The following is a 17,745-nucleotide window of genomic DNA, read 5'->3' as shown; positions in this document are numbered from 1 at the left end:
GTCGCTCACTTAGGATGCCGCCTCATCCCTTATTCCTTCACAGCACGTCAGGCCAGCTGATCACCTCTGGCCAAGGCTCCTCTTAAGCATCGGAGCCCTTCTGCCTTAAATGTCTCCAGACCTGAGTCAAACGGAGACACTCTATTGAGCATTTACTGGCTGGCGGGCCCTAGATCTTTACACTAATCCTATGGGAAAGGTTTGATGATATTCCCCTGCCTGCGAGAACCAGCCACTCAACAGATCAACTCGCCTGCAGTCCTCAGAGATCTTAAGGGGCAGAGTTATTGCCAAGCCTGCAGCAACATCAGACTGTCTTTGGCCCGTGTATGCTATGCACTGTTTATGTAGCAAAGTTCTCTTGCTACCAGGCTAAGCTGATTTCTGCACAAGGGATCCATTTCTCACTTTCCACCAGTCTCTCTCTCTCTCTCTCTCTGTCTCTCTGTCTGTCTCCTCTCTTCCTCCCTCCCTCTCCCTGTCTCTGTCTCTCTGTCTCTCTGTCTCTCTGTCTCTCCTCCTCTTCCTCCCTCCTTTCTTCTCACCCTCCTTCCCTCTCTCCCCACCTCCTTCTCCCCCCTCTCATCTTTTGCTCGCTCTTTAAGCGTGGCGCCATTTCCACTTTTCCCCGCCTCCCGCACTTTTCTGGATAAGGACGACCCTAGCGGGGGTGGGGGAGGACCACCCTGTCTTTCTCCACGCAGCTGTATTACGGGTTCATCGGTCCATCCGTCACAGCGGCCATCCTCTGATTGGCTCCTGCGCTTAGGGCCGCCCACTGGGGCGGGAAGTAGGGGAAAGAAGTTTGCTGGAGGGAACCGAGCGCTTCGGTCGGAGCCGTTCGGTTACCGGAGAGACCCGGGACTGCGGCGGCGGCCGGGACATCCCGCGCCTGGGGCTGGACGGTGAGTGCCGGGTCGGGTCCGGCGGGGGGTGGCCGCTGTGGTCGGGACTGGTCATCCGGACGGCCACCCTGCGGGGGAGCAGCGTCCTGCAGAGTGTGGGACCGAGGACCCGTCCACTGGGCGGGGGGATTTGGGTCACCATTTAAGAACAACAGCCTTTGAGTTTTTAAGACAGGGTTTCTCTATGTAGCCTTGGCTGTCCTGGAACTCATTCTTTATACCAGGCTGACCTCGAACTCACAGAGAATCACTTGCCTCTCTGCCTCCCGAGTGCTGGGATTAAAGGTGTGCGCCACTACCGCCGCCGGGTCCGGCCTGAGCCACCGCCATTTGAAACTAATTTTCCTGTTCTCGGCTTTCGGCTTTTCCTGACCTGATAACCTCAGAATGTTTTGTACCAGATGTGCTAGGAAGAGTTCTATAGCTGCCTTGTTCTTTCTGTAAACTCACTCACTTGCAAAATCTCCGTCTGTGTGGTTTTGCACGGAATCAAGTGGTCTCTGTCCTTATTCGGTGGGATTAATATTTGGAGGCTTGAATGATATAAGACCCCCTTCCCAAATTTAAAACGCGGACCCTTCCCTTTGAACCTCAGGAACTGGAGCGTCGCTTCCCGCCACGTGTGCACCTTGAGACCCCAGGCTCAAGGACCTCAGGCCCACCTCTTGTTTGGCTGGCCCAAGACTGCATCCAAAGAAAACCAGTAAGCATCTGAGGAGGCCTCAATCAGTAAGTCTTAGTTTTCCTTTTATGACATCTGGTCCTGGTTCTGTTGGGATCCCATCTGGGGACAGTGAGGTGTCTTAGTCCAAGGCACTAAGGAGAAGTCACATTGCCTGCCTCGTTCTTGTCGTCCCCCCCCCCCCCCCCCCCCCCCCCCCCGCCCTGTGCTTTGTGCTGTTTTGTCTTTCCTGTCTCTTTGTCCCAAATCTTCTGTGGTTTGGACTTGGGGTGACTGGACAACAAAATGGGTAATAAGACTGGTAAAGTTGATTATGATAAAGTTGATACTCCCTTAAAGTGTGTACTGGAAAATTTTGACTTACTTTACACCCGTAAGGTTAGGAAGAAGTTTATTAACATTACCAAGGAGCAGCTCCAGATCCTCTGTGAACAGAAATGGCCCACATTCGGGGTGGAATGGCCCCCCGAGGGCACCTTCGATCCCAAGGTGGCAGGGGCCTTATTAGATGCTGCCATCAGGCTATCCGTCCACTCGAACCAACTTGGATACATTTTGCATTGGGCACAAGCAACAACTAAGCCACCAGCATGGATGAAGGATTATATAAAAGTAAATGGCCTTCATTCCCCATTGCCTCGCCGTCCTCAGTCCCAGCCCCGACGCCAACCCCAACCCCTGACTCAGCCCAAGCCTCAATCTCAATCCCCGCCTCAACCCCAATCCCCCACTCAACACCTATCTCAACACCAAGCTGTACCCCAGCCTTGTGATGTCAGTGTGCCTTTCACCAGCACTGATCTTGATAACCAGAACATCCAGGACCGACCTTCCGGCAAAAACGCGAGCTGCATAGACATCGTGCCTTTAACCACCACTGACCTTCTTAACTGGAAGGTGCAGTACCCACCGTTCAGCACAGACCCCAAGCCCCTAATCTCTCTAGTTGAATCTATCTTTCTCATCTACCACCCTAGTGTGCATGATTGCAAGCGTATCTTATATGTGTTATTCACAAGTGAGGAGAGGGAACAGATTCTGACAGAAGCCTCTAAGGCACTTCCTGGGCTTTCTGAACTGCGGGGTGAACTTGTCCTGCGTAGGCAGAGGCCAGACTGGAATTCTAGGGTAGAGAAAGGTAGGAAGTCCCTCAGTGAATACCACCAGGCTTTGCTTGAGGGATTGAAACAGGCAGCCCGGAAGCCCTCTGACTTTTCCAAGGTGGAAGCCGTGAGACAAGGTAAGAATGAATCGCCTTCAGAGTTTCTCAAGCGCCTCCTAGATGCGTACCGTGAATATACAACCATAGATCCAGAGGACCCGATATTCCTCTCCTTCGTTGACCTGACCTTCATATATCAGTCTGCCCCAGATATACGGGATGCAATCCTAAACATGCATGAATATATGCATATGAGTAGGTCGGAATTATTGGCAAAAGCCCGGGCCGTGTTTAACAATAGAGAGTACAAACAACAGCAGCTGCTAATAAAACAGTTGACTAAGGCTATCACCTCTGCGCAACAATGTGCTGCCTGCAGTCCTGGTCAGAGAACGTACAACAAAAGGAGCAAGCCCCTGCGAAGAGACCAGTGTGCTTACTGCAAGGAGTTGGGGCACTGGAAGCATGAATGCCCCCAACAGAGATGGGTAGGTCCTCCCTGGCCAAAACCACGTTTTGCTTGAGGACAATAGTGGGCAGGCCATAGCTTTTTCAAATTAGGCCCCCAAGAGTCTGGTAATCTTTTTAATTGGTGTCAACATGGGGCCTTCACCTTTTTTTTTTGTTTGTTTGTTTGTTTTTTATCCCCCCTCCTCCCAAGGCAGGGTTTCTCTTGAAAGACCCCCACTCAATAATAGCAGCTAGCAGCAGTAACGCCATTTCGCAAGGCATGAAATTTTACCAGCGCAGAGGACAGGGAAGCTCAGTTAAAGTTCAGCTCAGAAAAACAAGGGCGGTGGGGGCCAAGCAGGATATCTGTGGTCAGACACCTGGCCATGAGCAGGGGAACAGAAACAGCTTATACCCTAGATAAACGAAGTTAACTTGCATATCTGATTTCTTGGAAACCCCCTGGAAGTACCCAGCTGTCCCTAGTTTAAACCCGAGCCTTGTTTAAATTGTCCAATCAGAACCCTGTAACTACGCTTCTCGCTTCTGTACCCGCGCTTTTGCTCCCCGACCCTATAAAAACCCACTGCTCCAGCCTAAAGGCGCGCTAGTCCTCCGAGAGACTAAGTCGCCCCAGGTACCTGTGTATCTGAATAAAGCCTCTTGCTTTTTGCATCCGAAGAGTGGTCTCGCTGTTCCTTGGGAGGGTCTTCCCAGACTGGAAGGCACCCCACTTCGGGGGTCTTTCATTTGGGGGCTCGTCCGGGATTAGGAGACCCCTGCCCAGGGACCACCGACTCACCACCGGGAGGTAAGCTGGCCAGCGATCGCTTTATGTGACTGTCTGTATTGTGTTTTTATGTTTGCGCCTGCGCCAGTGTCTGCACTAGTTAGCTGACTAGATCTGTATTTGGCGGACCCGTGGAGGAACTGACGAGTTCGTACTCCCGACCGCAGCCCTGGGAGACGTCCCGAGGGCGTCTGGGGTCCGATTCGAGACCCGTCCGTATTCAGTGAACCCCACCCGGATTGGGCTGTTTGGAGCTCCTCCGCAGTCAGAAGGGCACGTGGTTCTTCTGGGAGTAGGGAGATCCGGACTCTCGCTATCTCCAACTCAGACTTTGCTCTCGGTTCTACGCCGAAGCCGCGCTGCGCGATTTTGTTGTTTTGTTATTGGTTTTCTGTTCTTTTGTTTGGTTTTGTCTGTGTCCGTGTTTGAAAATATGGGACAGTCCTTAATTACCCCTTTGAGTCTAACTTTACAGCACTGGAGGGACGTCCAGGACATTGCGAACAACCAGTCCGTGGAAGTCCGAAAAAGGCGTTGGGTAACTTTCTGTTCGTCTGAATGGCCCACGTTTAACGTGGGCTGGCCGCGGGATGGTACATTCGACCTTACTATTATTTCACAGGTCAAAGCCAAAGTGATGGACCCCGGCCCTCATGGGCACCCAGACCAAGTTGCCTACATCGTGACTTGGGAGGCAATGGCATATGATCCACCACCATGGGTTAAGCCTTTTGTCCCTCCCAAACCCCCACTTCCTCCGTCTGCTCCCTCCTTACCCCCTCCACTCCTCCCCACTCCAACAGGACCCCCATCCCGCTCATCTCTATATCCGACTCTTACTGACCCCTCAAAAATCAAACCTCCTCCTCCGCAGGTTCTGCCCGCGGGGGATGACCTATTGGTAGACCTCCTCACGGAGGACCCCCCCCCCCTACCGAGAACAGGCCCTCCCGCCTCAGGTGGCCGACTCGACCGATGAAAACGAGGGGCCTGCCGCGCCATCTCCCGCTGCCCCGTCCCCCATGGCAGCCCGCTTAAGGGGACGGCGAGACCAGCAGCTGGCCGCGGATTCTACTTCCTCTCAGGCATTCCCTCTCCGGATCGGAGGAAATGGCCAACTACAATACTGGCCGTTCTCCTCCTCCGACCTATATAACTGGAAAAATAACAATCCCTCTTTTTCTGAAGACCCAGTTAGGCTGACTGCTCTAATTGAGTCGGTCCTGATTACTCATCAGCCCACCTGGGATGATTGCCAACAATTACTGCAGACTTTGCTGACTTCGGAGGAGAAGCAGAGAGTCCTCCTGGAGGCTCGAAAGGCGGTTCGGGGAACAGACGGACGTCCCACCCAGCTGCCTAATGAAATAGATGCCGCTTTTCCCCTCGAACGTCCCAACTGGGACTTCACCACCCAGGAAGGTAGGAATCACCTAATTCTCTATCGCCAGTTGCTCATAGCGGGTCTCCATGGGGCAGGCCGACGCCCCACCAACCTGGCTAAAGTTAAACAGGTATTGCAGGGACCAGGAGAAACTCCCTCAGCGTTCTTAGAGCGACTCAAAGAAGCCTATCGTAGATACACCCCTTATGACCCAGAAGATCCAGGGCAAGAAACTAGCGTAGCTATGTCTTTCATTTGGCAATCTGCTCCGGATATCAAACGCAGACTCGAGCGCCTAGAAAACTTAAGGGAGAGTTCGCTCAGGGACCTACTAAAGGAGGCAGAAAGAATTTACAATAAGAGAGAGACTCCAGAAGAAAGGGAGGACCGTCTTAGAAAGGAGGCAGAGGAAAGAGAGGACCGTCGCAGAAAAGAAGCTGAGGAAAAGGAAAAAGAAAGGGACCGTAAGAGACATAAAGAGATGAGCAAACTCTTGGCCACCGTAGTTTCCAGTCAAAGACAGGGTAGACAGGAGGGAGACCGGAGGGGGCCCCAGGTGGAGAAGGACCAATGCGCGTACTGTAAGGAAAAAGGACACTGGGTTAAAGACTGCCCCAAAAGACCGAAGGGGCCCCGAAAGCCACGACCCCAGACCTCCCTCCTAACCTTGGAAGACTAGGGGGGTCAGGGTCAGGAGCCCCCCCCTGAGCCCAGGATAACTCTTGACGTCGGGGGGCAGCCAGTCACCTTCCTGGTGGACACTGGGGCTCAACACTCTGTGTTGACCCAAAACCCCGGACCCTTGAGCGATAAATCCGCTTGGGTCCAGGGGGCTACCGGGGGAAGAAGATATCGATGGACAACCGACCGCAAGGTACATCTGGCTACCGGTAAGGTGACTCATTCTTTTCTCCATGTCCCGGATTGCCCATACCCATTACTGGGAAGAGACCTGCTGACCAAATTAAAGGCCCAGATATACTTTGAGAATTCGGGGGTGCGAATTGTGGGGCCACAAGGACAGCCCTTGCATGTGTTAACCCTAAATTTGGAAGATGAATATCGGCTCCATGAGCCACCTAGAGACCCCGAAACCGCACTAGAGACTTTTTGGCTGTCTAAATTTCCCCAAGCATGGGCAGAGACTGGGGGTATGGGATTGGCCACTCAGCAAGCCCCCTTGATTATATCGCTAAAAGCGACTGCTACCCCTGTCTCAATCAAACAATATCCCATGTCGCTTGAAGCTAAGATGGGAATCAGACCCCACATACGGAGACTCCTGGACCAAGGGATACTAACACCCTGTCAGTCCCCCTGGAATACTCCCCTATTACCTGTCAAAAAGCCGGGAACTGGGGACTATCGGCCAGTCCAGGACCTCAGAGAAGTTAACAAACGGGTAGAAAACATACATCCCACCGTGCCTAACCCCTACAATTTGTTAAGTGGGCTTTCCCCGTCTTATAATTGGTACTCAGTATTGGACTTAAAAGATGCATTCTTTTGCCTGAGACTTCACCCAGAAAGCCAACCTATATTCGCCTTCGAATGGAAGGACCCAGAATTGGGGATTTCAGGACAACTGACCTGGACCAGGCTCCCACAAGGGTTCAAAAACAGCCCCACCCTGTTCGATGAGGCGCTACATAGGGATCTGGCCGATTTCAGGATTCAGCATCCTACCCTGATATTGCTCCAATATGTGGACGACCTCCTACTGGCGGCTACCTCAGAACAGGAATGTAAGAAAGGCACAAAGGCCTTACTGCTGACCCTAGGGAACCTGGGCTATAGAGCCTCCGCCAAAAAGGCTCAAATTTGCCAAAAGCAGGTCACTTATCTGGGGTACCAAATCAAAGAAGGGCAAAGATGGCTGACTGAGGCCAGAAAAGCGACAGTTATGAACATGCCTGTACCTGGGACCCCTCGGCAGCTGAGGGAGTTCCTGGGGACAGCAGGGTTCTGTCGCCTATGGATTCCAGGATTTGCTGAAATAGCAGCCCCTTTATACCCACTCACCAAATCAGGGACTCTGTTCAGGTGGGGCGAGGACCAACAAAAGGCATATCAGGAAATAAAGCGGGCCTTACTCACCGCTCCCGCATTAGGACTCCCAGACCTAACTAAGCCATTTGAACTGTTTGTGGACGAAAAACAGGGTTACGCAAAAGGGGTCCTAACTCAAAAACTGTGTCCTTGGAGACGTCCTGTAGCTTATCTCTCGAAGAAGCTCGACCCAGTGGCTTCAGGATGGCCGCCCTGCCTGCGAATGGTAGCGGCGATTGCAGTCCTTACCAAGGACGCGGGTAAACTAACTCTGGGCCAGCCATTGACCATCCTGGCACCTCATGCGGTGGAAGCCTTGGTTAAGCAGCCTCCGGACCGTTGGCTCTCTAATGCCCGCATGACCCATTACCAAGCCATGCTCCTGGATACGGACCGAGTGCACTTCGGACCTGTGGTAACCCTAAACCCTGCAACCCTGCTCCCTTTGCCGGAGGGAGGGGCGGAACACAATTGCCTCGAGATCCTTGCGGAAATGCACGGGACCAGACCGGACCTGACGGATCAACCCCTCCAGAACGCTGATTTTACCTGGTATACAGACGGGAGCAGTTTTCTAAAAGATGGTCAACGAAGAGCCGGGGCTGCAGTGACCACCGAAACCGAGGTAATCTGGGCAGAAGCCCTTCCAGCCGGAACCTCTGCCCAGCGGGCTGAACTCGTTGCGCTCACCCAGGCTCTCAAGCTGGCAGAAGGTAAGAAGCTTAATGTCTATACTGATAGCCGGTACGCCGTTGCCACTGCCCACATCCACGGGGAGATTTATCGGAGGCGGGGACTGCTAACATCCGAGGGCAAGGAAATTAAAAACAAAAACGAGATCTTGGCCTTACTAAAAGCCCTGTTTTTACCCCAAAAACTAAGTATAATCCATTGCCCAGGACACCAAAAAGGGGACAGCCCCGAGGCCCGAGGCAACCGAATGGCTGACGGGGCCGCACGAGAGGCCGCTATAGGCATGACGCCAGGCGCCTCACAAGTCCTCACGATTGCCCCAGAAGATACCAACACCCCTCCTTTACATTGTCCCTTCCACTATACCAGAGAGGACACGGAGATACTAAAAAGAATGGGGGCTTCTCATGATTCGGCCAGAGGGCATTGGGTCTTCCAAGGCAGATCCGTGGTGCCCACAAAACAGACTTTCGAACTGATAGATTATTTACACAAGCTGACTCACCTTAGTCCTCGGAAAATGAAAACTCTCCTAGACAGAGAAGAAAGCTTCCATTATTTGCTAGGCAGAGACAAAATCCTACAACAAGTAGCTGATGCCTGCAGGGCATGCGCTCAGGTCAATGCTGGAAAATCCAAATTCGGGACAGGAATCCGGGTACGAGGACACCGACCAGGTACCCATTGGGAAATTGATTTCACTGAAATTAAGCCTGGACAATATGGATACAAATATCTGTTGGTATTTGTTGACACCTTCTCCGGATGGGTAGAAGCCTACCCGACCAAACATGAAACAGCCAAGATAGTGACCAAGAAGCTGTTGGAAGAGATTTTCCCCAGGTACGGCATTCCCCAGGTACGGCATGCCCCAGGTACTGGGAACCGACAATGGGCCCGCCTTTGTCTCCCAGGTAAGTCAGTTGGTGGCCAAGCTCTTGGGGATTGATTGGAAATTACATTGTGCTTACCCACCCCAAAGTTCAGGACAGGTAGAGAGGATGAATAGAACAATCAAGGAGACTCTAACTAAATTAACGCTTGCAACTGGCACTAGAGATTGGGTACTCCTACTACCCCTAGCCCTTTATCGTGCCCACAACACTCCAGGACCTCATGGACTTACTCCCTTTGAGATATTATATGGGGCGCCCCCGCCCCTCATTAATTTTTTTGACCCCGATATTTCAGACTTTGCTAACAGTCCCTCTTTGCAAGCTCACTTACAGGCACTCCAGGCCGTGCAGAGTGAAGTCTGGAAGCCACTTGCTGCCGCTTACAAAGACCAGCTGGACAGACCAGTGATACCCCACAACTACCAAATTGGTGACGCGGTTTGGGTCCGCAGACATCGGACTAAGAATTTGGAACCCCGTTGGAAGGGACCCTACACTGTGCTGCTGACTACTCCGACTGCTCTCAAGGTCGACGGCATTGCGGCCTGGGTCCACGCCTCCCACGTAAAAGCGGCCCGACCGGACGAGAAAACATCAGAATCATCATGGAAGGTTCAACGTTCTCAAAACCCTCTAAAGATAAGACTTACTCGGGAGCCCCCCTAATCATTTTATGGGCCCTGATAGGACTGGGAGAGGGGGGGGAAGCCAAGAGCCCTCATACGGTTTATAATATAACTTGGAGAGTCACTAACCTTATGACAGGACAGGTTGCCAATTCCACCTCCATGCTGGGAACCACGAAAGATGTCTTTCCAACCCTATACTTTGACCTCTGTGACCTAGTGGGGGATTCATGGAATCCATCAGACCAGGAGCCATTCTCCGGGTATGGCTGCCACCACCCTGGGGGACGGCATGGAACAAGAGCCAGGGATTTCTATGTGTGCCCAGGTCAAAACTTTAGAAAAGAATGCGGGGGGCCCGCAGATGGGTACTGCGCCCAATGGGGCTGCGAAACCACCGGAGACGCCTACTGGAAGCCATCCTCTTCCTGGGACCTAATCACCCTTAAGCGAGGAACCACCCCTGGTTACACGGGTGCAGGACCTTGGGTATGCAGCAAGGACTGGTGTGGCCCCTGTTATGACTCCTTGACTAAAAATGTTACGGGGGCCACCTTGGGAGGCAGATGCAATCCTCTGATCCTCGACTTTACCGCCCAAGGCAAAACAGCAGTCTGGGATGGTCCCAAGTCCTGGGGACTGCGTCTCTATCGCTCAGGATATGACCCTGTCACTATGTTCTCCTTAACGAGGCAAATAGCTTCTGTCTCATCAACAGTAGCTGTCGGGCCAAACGCGGTCTTGTCAGAACAGAAGCCCCCTTCTCAGCCAGCACCCCCTCCCAGACCCAGACCAGTTCCCGCCCAAAATCTCTCCACCACCTTGGCCCCATCTTCGCACAATAATACTCCAACTCCTCTGCAGGGTACAGGGGACAGACTCCTCAATCTAATCCAGGGGGCATACTCGACCCTCAACTATACCAGTCCAAACTTGACCGAGGAATGCTGGCTATGTCTGGTTTCGAGGCCCCCATACTATGAGGGAGTAGCTATAATTGGCAATTATACCAACCAAACTGAGGCCACGGCCTATTGTGCATCCCCCTCCCAACATAAACTTACCCTGTCAGAGGTATCGGGTCGAGGGACCTGTGTGGGAGGAGTCCCTAAAACCCACGAGTCACTGTGCAACAGTATCCATCCACTTCAGACTTCCTCCACTGGATATCTGGTGGCACCCAATGGAACCTACTGGGCATGCAGTACGGGTCTCACTCCCTGTGTTTCCCTTACGGTCCTTAACACAACCTCTGACTATTGCGTGTTAATAGAGCTGTGGCCCAGAGTAACCTATCATACCTCTTCATATATTTATGAACAATTTGAAGAGAGGCCACGAATTAGACGAGAACCAGTGTCCCTCACACTGGCCCTTATGCTGGGAGGACTGACAGTAGGGGGAATAGCTGCGGGAGTGGGAACAGGGACCGCTGAGCTAGTTGAGACCCAACAGTTCCAACAATTACAAGCAGTCATGCACACAGATATCAAGGCCTTGGAAGAATCAGTCAGTGCCTTAGAAAAGTCCTTGACTTCCTTATCCGAAGTGGTCCTGCAGAACAGACGGGGGTTGGATGTTCTATTCCTACAGCAAGGGGGGCTTTGCGCAGCCCTAAAAGAGGAATGTTGCTTCTATGCTGATCACACAGGTGTAGTCAGGGACAATATGGCAAAACTCAGGGAACGACTCAAGCAGAGACAGCAGTTATTTGAGTCACAACAAGGTTGGTTCGAGGGTTGGTTCAACAGATCTCCATGGTTTACCACCCTAATCTCCTCCATAATGGGCCCCCTCATAATCATACTGTTAATCTTGCTGTTCGGGCCTTGTATCCTCAACCGTCTGGTTCAGTTCATGAAAGACAGGCTGTCAGTTATACAGGCCTTGGTCTTGACCCAACAATACCACCAACTTAAACAGTTTGACCCTGAAGGTGTAGGAAACCAAGTCAGCTGAATAAAGGATTTTATTCAGTTTAAAGAAAAAGGGGGGAATGAAAGACCCCCACTCAATAATAGCAGCTAGCAGCAGTAACGCCATTTCGCAAGGCATGAAATTTTACCAGCGCAGAGGACAGGGAAGCTCAGTTAAAGTTCAGCTCAAAAAAACAAGGGCGGCGGGGGCCAAGCAGGATATCTGTGGTCAGATACCTGGCCATGAGCAGGGGAACAGAAACAGCTTATACCCTAGATAAACGAAGTTAACTTGCATATCTGATTTCTTGGAAACCCCCTGGAAGTACCCAGCTGTCCCTAGTTTAAACCCGAGCCTTGTTTAAATTGTCCAATCAGAACCCTGTAACTACGCTTCTCGCTTCTGTACCCGCGCTTTTGCTCCCCGACCCTATAAAAACCCACTGCTCCAGCCTAAAGGCGCGCTAGTCCTCCGAGAGACTAAGTCGCCCCAGGTACCTGTGTATCTGAATAAAGCCTCTTGCTTTTTGCATCCGAAGAGTGGTCTCGCTGTTCCTTGGGAGGGTCTTCCCAGACTGGAAGGCACCCCACTTCGGGGGTCTTTCAAACTCACAGAGATCCACTTGCCTCTGTCTGGGATTAATGGCGTGCACCACCACCGCCCAGCTCACTTTTGGTATTTCAAAAACCTTTGGGGCTGCTCACCATTCAAACCTTTGGAAATGCAGGGGAAGTCAGGACTGTTAATCTGGGAAAGGGGACAGTGATTGATTCCTTCATGACTATCCCTGAATGTGCCCATCCCCTTTGCTGGGAAGAGACCTCCTAAGCAAGCTCCAGGCAACTCTTATTCTCAGGAGATATGCCTAAACCACAACCAGGGTGCCCAGCCACAGTCCTGACCATCACCTGTCCCTTAAGTGAGGAGTTCCTCCTCTTCCTCCTCTAGGGTCTGAACCAAGCCCCTGAGAGGAAATTAAAAGAGCAAGTGATCAGGGACGTTCCAGCTCTCTGGGCTAAAGATAGTCCTTCTGGTCTGGCTAAGCATGTTACCAGTTATAGTTCAGCTGACTTCTGGGGCCATGCCCATCTGAGTCAGATGGTATCCCATCAGTACAGAGACCAGAGGGACTCAATTGCCTCCTCAAGGCAGGCATACTCATCCCATACCATTCAGCATGGAAACCCCCCCCCCCATTACTAGTCCAAAAACCTGGGATCAGGACAGTATAGGATTTAAGGAGAGCACATGAGTGAGTGGAACCTGTTTGCCCAACTGTTCCCACCCCTTATACTCTGTTCAGCATGCTGCTGCCTCAGCATCAGGTTTATACTGTACTGGATCTAAAGGAGGCATTTTTCTATTCCCTTGTCAGAATTAAGTCAGCCTATCTACATTTAAACAGGCTGACCCTGAACTGAGAATATTGGGGCAACTGAACTGGACCCGATTACCTCAGGGGTTTAGGAAATCCCCTGCCATCTTTGATGAAGCCCTCAACCAGGAAGTCATAATTTGAATACCCTTTTCAACTACAAAGAGGCAGATTAAGGCGTTCTGGGGTTTCATTGGGTATTGCTGCCCCTGGATACCCAAGTTTGTTGACGTCGCCATACCCTTTTGCGCAGCCATGGCAGGGACTTAAAACCCCTTTATGGAGTGCTCTGAGGGAAGTTAGCAGGTCTTTTGTTTCTGTTTTGTTGTTGTTTTTCGAGACAGGGTTTCTCAGTAGCTTTGGAGCCTGTCCTGGAACTAGCTCTTGTAGACCAATCTGGACTCAAACTCCCAGAGATATGCCTGCCTCTGCTGAGTGCTAGGATTAAAGGTGTGCACCACCACCGCCCGGCTAATTAGCAGATCTTAAAGGAACTTGAGCTGGGCGGTGGTGGCGCACGCCTTTAATCCCAGCACTCGGGAGGCAGAGGCAGGCAGATCTCTGTGAGTTCGAGGCCAGCCTGGTCTACAAGAGCTAGGTCCAGGACAGGCTCTAAAAAAGCTGCAGAGAAACCCTGTCTTGAAAAACCAAAAAAAAAAAGGAACTTGAAAGTGGCTCTCGTGTAGGCTCTCCTTAACGCTTCCTGACATCCCCAAGTTCTTCAACCTCTGTGTTCATGAGAGAGAGGACATTGCCAAAGGAGTCCTGACCCTGGGTGTCTGGAAAAGGCCAGTTGCCTACATTTCAAAAAGATTGGATCCTGGGGCCTCAGGATGGCCCCCTTATCTATGAGCCATGGCAGTAACCACAATCCTTGTTAAAGAGGCAGACAAACTTACCCTGGTACAGAATCTAACCACAACGACCCCATGTGCATTGAGATTATTAAAAGATGCCACTAATTGCTGGATGTCTAATGCTGTCTAGCCCAATATGAGGCCCTTCTAGATAAGGATAGACTGGCTTTTGACAAACCCATGGCTATCAACGTTGGTACCCTATTACTGGACAGTGACCCTCAGGAAACCATACATGACTGGAGATCCTTGATGTCATTCAGGGTCACTGACTAGACCTCATGGCTGGTCCCTCCACAGTCAAGGCAATAGTTTTGTCTGTGAAGGAACTAGGAACACTGGGGCAGCAGTCGTTCTGGGCCAGAAAGGAGTAGTTTGGTCACAATCTCTGTCCAAGAGGCACATTGGCCCAAAGAGAGAAATAATGGCCTTAACTCAAGCATTGAAATGGGCCAAGGGAAGCAAAATGAAACATTTACGCAGGCAACCAATATGCCTTTGCCACAGCTCATGTCCGTGGACAAATATCCAAAGAGCCTCATTAACCTCAGAAGGAAAAACATTACAAAGAGGGAGATGATCCAATTGTTGGAGGTCATCTGGCTGCCTGATGAACTGGCCATAGAACACTGAGGGAGCATCAAAAGGACAGTAACCCCCAAACCCAGGAGAATAATTACGCAGATCAGAGAGCAAGGGATGCAGCTCTTGGGGACCTTTGCCCCAAACCATCTTAGAGCCATTCCTGAGCCCCCACTCTGCTTCAGTGAAGACACCCCTATGAATTCTCCAAAAAAGACTGAATTACTCCGGCATGGGAACCCATCAAAATTGTCATGGGTATTTTTTTTTTTTTTTTTTTTTTTTTGGTTTTTTCGAGACAGGGTTTCTCTGTGGCTTTGGAGCTGTCATGGGTAATTTATATTACTGGATATTACTAGATGAGAAAATCTGCATCCCCAGTCTATTAGGGGAGAACTGGTTAATTGCCAGCCACAAAGCAAGGTACTTATAACCTAAGAAAATCTCAGAACTTAATCTCTCCCCATGTTTGGTTACTCAGACATTGGGAGATACTTCAAAACATCTCAAATCACTGTTTGACTTATATTCAAGTGAGTGCAAAATCAGAGGTGTCACCCCAAATGGTCTGGGGGGGAGGCGGGTGATGGTTTTGTAGCTCCAGGAAGCACTGTGGTAGACATGGGTGCCCTGCAGGATTTGCTTCCCTGGGCTGGACCAACATACATCAGGATGCCTTGCTTTTTTTTTTTTTTTTCAGTTGTAAATGTCCCCAGCCCATTCCAAGTTGGAAGGGACAGAGTTTGCAGTAATCAGCTTTCAGATTAGGCTGATCAGAGGATATAATTGTGACCAACACCTAACCTGCATTAGTGAATCGAAGTTCCCATTTGCAAGTGGCTGGTCTATGTGGGTTATTATATCTGAAACTCAAGGGTACGAACATAATCCAACAGACCAAGACTTAACTTTATGGCTTCCATGGTCTAAGAAAAGGAGTAAAAGCAAGTCGGTAACAAAGCAGTAAACCTTAGCGATCTGAACTTTGAGAGGATGCCATTCAGTGTCTTTGCATTTTGGGCAGCCCCTCCCCCCTTCTTCCACAGGATCCTCTAGTGCCTTGGGATGTGAATGCTACCAACCTTAACAGCGGGGAGCATCCAAAGAATCACAATGGAGGGGTCTTCCCGTCTTGGTTCCAGGTAGTCAGTCTTGAGTTGGTGGCCTAGAACATTTCACCAAGTAGGAACAGGTAGTCAGGTAGTACCTGATCAGTTGTGCCACCTGGATTTGAGGAAATTTCTTTTTTTTTTTTAAACTCCCCTCCCCCCCCCCCGCAAGACAGCGTGGGACAGACAGTTCACACAAGCAGCACACACACAGACACGACACACGCACACGCACTCACTCTCACGTGCCCTACACGATGAGCCACCGCGGCTCTTGAGGAAATTTCTTATCCAGAGTTAATTGGTAATCTCTTCAGGGATTCAGAGAATAGGTAATCTGTCCTCTTTATGTGCCCTGGGGACCATTGGGGGTGGCTATCCATAAATTCTTTCACATGGAGTGACTTTATGAGAATTTCTTTTAAGGTTCTAATCATTTTTTCTATATTTCTATATAGAAATATATTTATTTCCTGAACTCCAATGGTAATGCATGCAACATAATTTCCAATTTATATTGAGGGCTTCTGAAGTCATTTGAGACAGTTTGGCCATAAAGATCAGTCAAACCCCAGAGTTGAGGGGAGGCCAGATCCCCTTACCATAACTCCCAGTCCCTCTAAAACCAACTCTAATTGTCATTTGTGGTCATTGTAACATTGTGTTTTCCAACTTAAATCTGGAACATTTGTGATTCTGAAAACTCACATTGGAATGAAGGAAGAACCTGGGGAATTAGGCTGTGTGCAGTTGGATTGAATCCTGCGTTCTCAGTTACCATCCAGTGATATGCAGTAAGACAAGAGTTACCATCCAGTGATAATGCAGTAAGACAAGAAGAACCTAAACCTATGGGCCCCAGTAGAGACCTCCCAGTACCCCAGGTTCTTGGTTCTTCCAACACACCCATGTTCCAAAGACTTATCAAGGCCTATCTTGCCTAATCTAACCTCTCCATAGCCCTATCCTATTAAAAAGGAAAATCCAAAAATCTCTGTTCATGTTATAAGAGACACCTGATATGGGACAGAAGGAAAGCCAAAATTAAGTGACTATTCTATTGCCACTATTCTCAATCCTTTGGTTTTACTTTGAGTCTTTAAAACTTCTTTTCGTTTGTTTGTTTTTTTGTGGGGGGTGAGACAGGGTTTCTCTGTAGCTTTTGGAGCCTGTCCTGGAACTAGCTCTTATAGACTAGGCTGGACTCGAACTCACAAGAGATCCGCCTGCCTCTGCCTCCCGAGTGTTGGGATTAAAGGGGTGCGCCACCACCACCTGGCAAAACTTTCTTAAAGTATAAATATTTCTCAAAATTTATAAAATTAATATATATGTATATACATATATATTAAATTTTTGTTTTTTAAAGTTTTTTCATTATGTATACTGTGTTATTCCTGCATGCCAGAAGAGGACACCAGATCTTATAGGTGGTTGCGAGCCACCTGTGGTTGCTGGGCACTAAGCACCACACCTCTGGAAGAGCAGCTAGTGCTCTTAACTTCTGCTCCATCTCTACCTCTCTGTCATATTAATGGTCATATAGAATACTAATTCTAGAAAAAAGCTTTATTAGCTTCCTGTACATGATTTCCGGGTTTGAGTTACTATCAGGTAACTAGGAATTAAGTTACTCTGGATGTACTTAATAAATTGTGATCCTTTAACCTTTTTGTAATCTGCTGCATATGACATTTAAAATGCTTAAGTTTTCTGCAGTGAACCGTGATCATTCCTAACAGCAACCTTTGACGATGGGGCCCCACAAAGATTCCGCCTGCATTGTTGTGAAGCCACTACGCTGACAAACACCACCAAAACTTCTCGGGATAATTTCCAGGTGTCCAGCTGTGATGGTCCAGCCCCACAGGCTGCTCCAGTGCAACTGGACAGCAAGGGACACTACAGCTGGCTCTCCCAGGACTTGACAATGGTCCCAGTCTTCTCAGAGTCCCCTAAAGATGCCATTGCCCCCAAACAGCAGGAAGCAATTTTAAGAACACAACGCCCACATTCCCAAGAGGTGGGGTGGGCCCCTTTTGGTTGTTCAGTGGGTTATGGATACTTGTTTATGGGGGTTGGTTACAAGTTGTTATTGGTAATGGTCAGGAAAAAAAACTGAACAAAGGAGCTTAGATTCAGGGATCTTCTTCTGAAAAGAAAAAGGGGGGTTAAAATGATAGGCTAAAAGGGTAGATTATTGAGTCTACTTTTAAACCAAAAAACTACTAATCTTAAATATTTTATATTGGTATGGATTTTTGTATA

General features: G+C 49.9%; 3 protein-coding genes across 3 annotated transcripts; all 3 read left to right on the top strand.

The window, feature by feature from the left end:
• Nucleotides 1-780: 780 nt before the first annotated feature.
• On the top strand, nucleotides 781-13,254 carry LOC119802790 (MLV-related proviral Env polyprotein-like). Its single transcript, XM_038313927.1, has 3 exons — nucleotides 781-905; nucleotides 1,501-1,608; nucleotides 9,334-13,254. Exon 3 carries the CDS (start codon nucleotides 9,617-9,619, stop codon nucleotides 11,594-11,596), a length of 1,980 nt encoding a protein of 659 aa, XP_038169855.1. The 5' UTR covers nucleotides 781-905; nucleotides 1,501-1,608; nucleotides 9,334-9,616; the 3' UTR covers nucleotides 11,597-13,254.
• Nucleotides 4,129-4,968, top strand: LOC121676957 (proline-rich receptor-like protein kinase PERK8). Its single transcript, XM_042054058.1, has one exon. It carries the CDS (start codon nucleotides 4,423-4,425, stop codon nucleotides 4,966-4,968), a length of 546 nt encoding a protein of 181 aa, XP_041909992.1. The 5' UTR covers nucleotides 4,129-4,422.
• On the top strand, nucleotides 5,012-6,052 carry LOC121676956. Its single transcript, XM_042054057.1, has one exon. It carries the CDS (start codon nucleotides 5,012-5,014, stop codon nucleotides 6,050-6,052), a length of 1,041 nt encoding a protein of 346 aa, XP_041909991.1.
• Nucleotides 13,255-17,745: the final 4,491 nt, after the last annotated feature.

Source organism: Arvicola amphibius, chromosome 12, assembly GCF_903992535.2.
Source record: "Arvicola amphibius chromosome 12, mArvAmp1.2, whole genome shotgun sequence".
In the NCBI taxonomy this organism is placed as follows: domain Eukaryota; kingdom Metazoa; phylum Chordata; class Mammalia; order Rodentia; family Cricetidae; genus Arvicola; species Arvicola amphibius.
Note: the sequence above shows the minus strand (reverse complement) of the source record. Positions and strands in the feature narration are given on the sequence as shown.

Coding starts and splice junctions, on each gene's coding strand:
- LOC121676957 (XM_042054058.1), top strand. CDS start 4,423: ATGGGACAGTCCTTAATTACCCCTTTGAGTCTAACTTTACAGCACTGG.
- LOC121676956 (XM_042054057.1), top strand. CDS start 5,012: ATGGCAGCCCGCTTAAGGGGACGGCGAGACCAGCAGCTGGCCGCGGAT.
- LOC119802790 (XM_038313927.1), top strand. CDS start 9,617: ATGGAAGGTTCAACGTTCTCAAAACCCTCTAAAGATAAGACTTACTCG.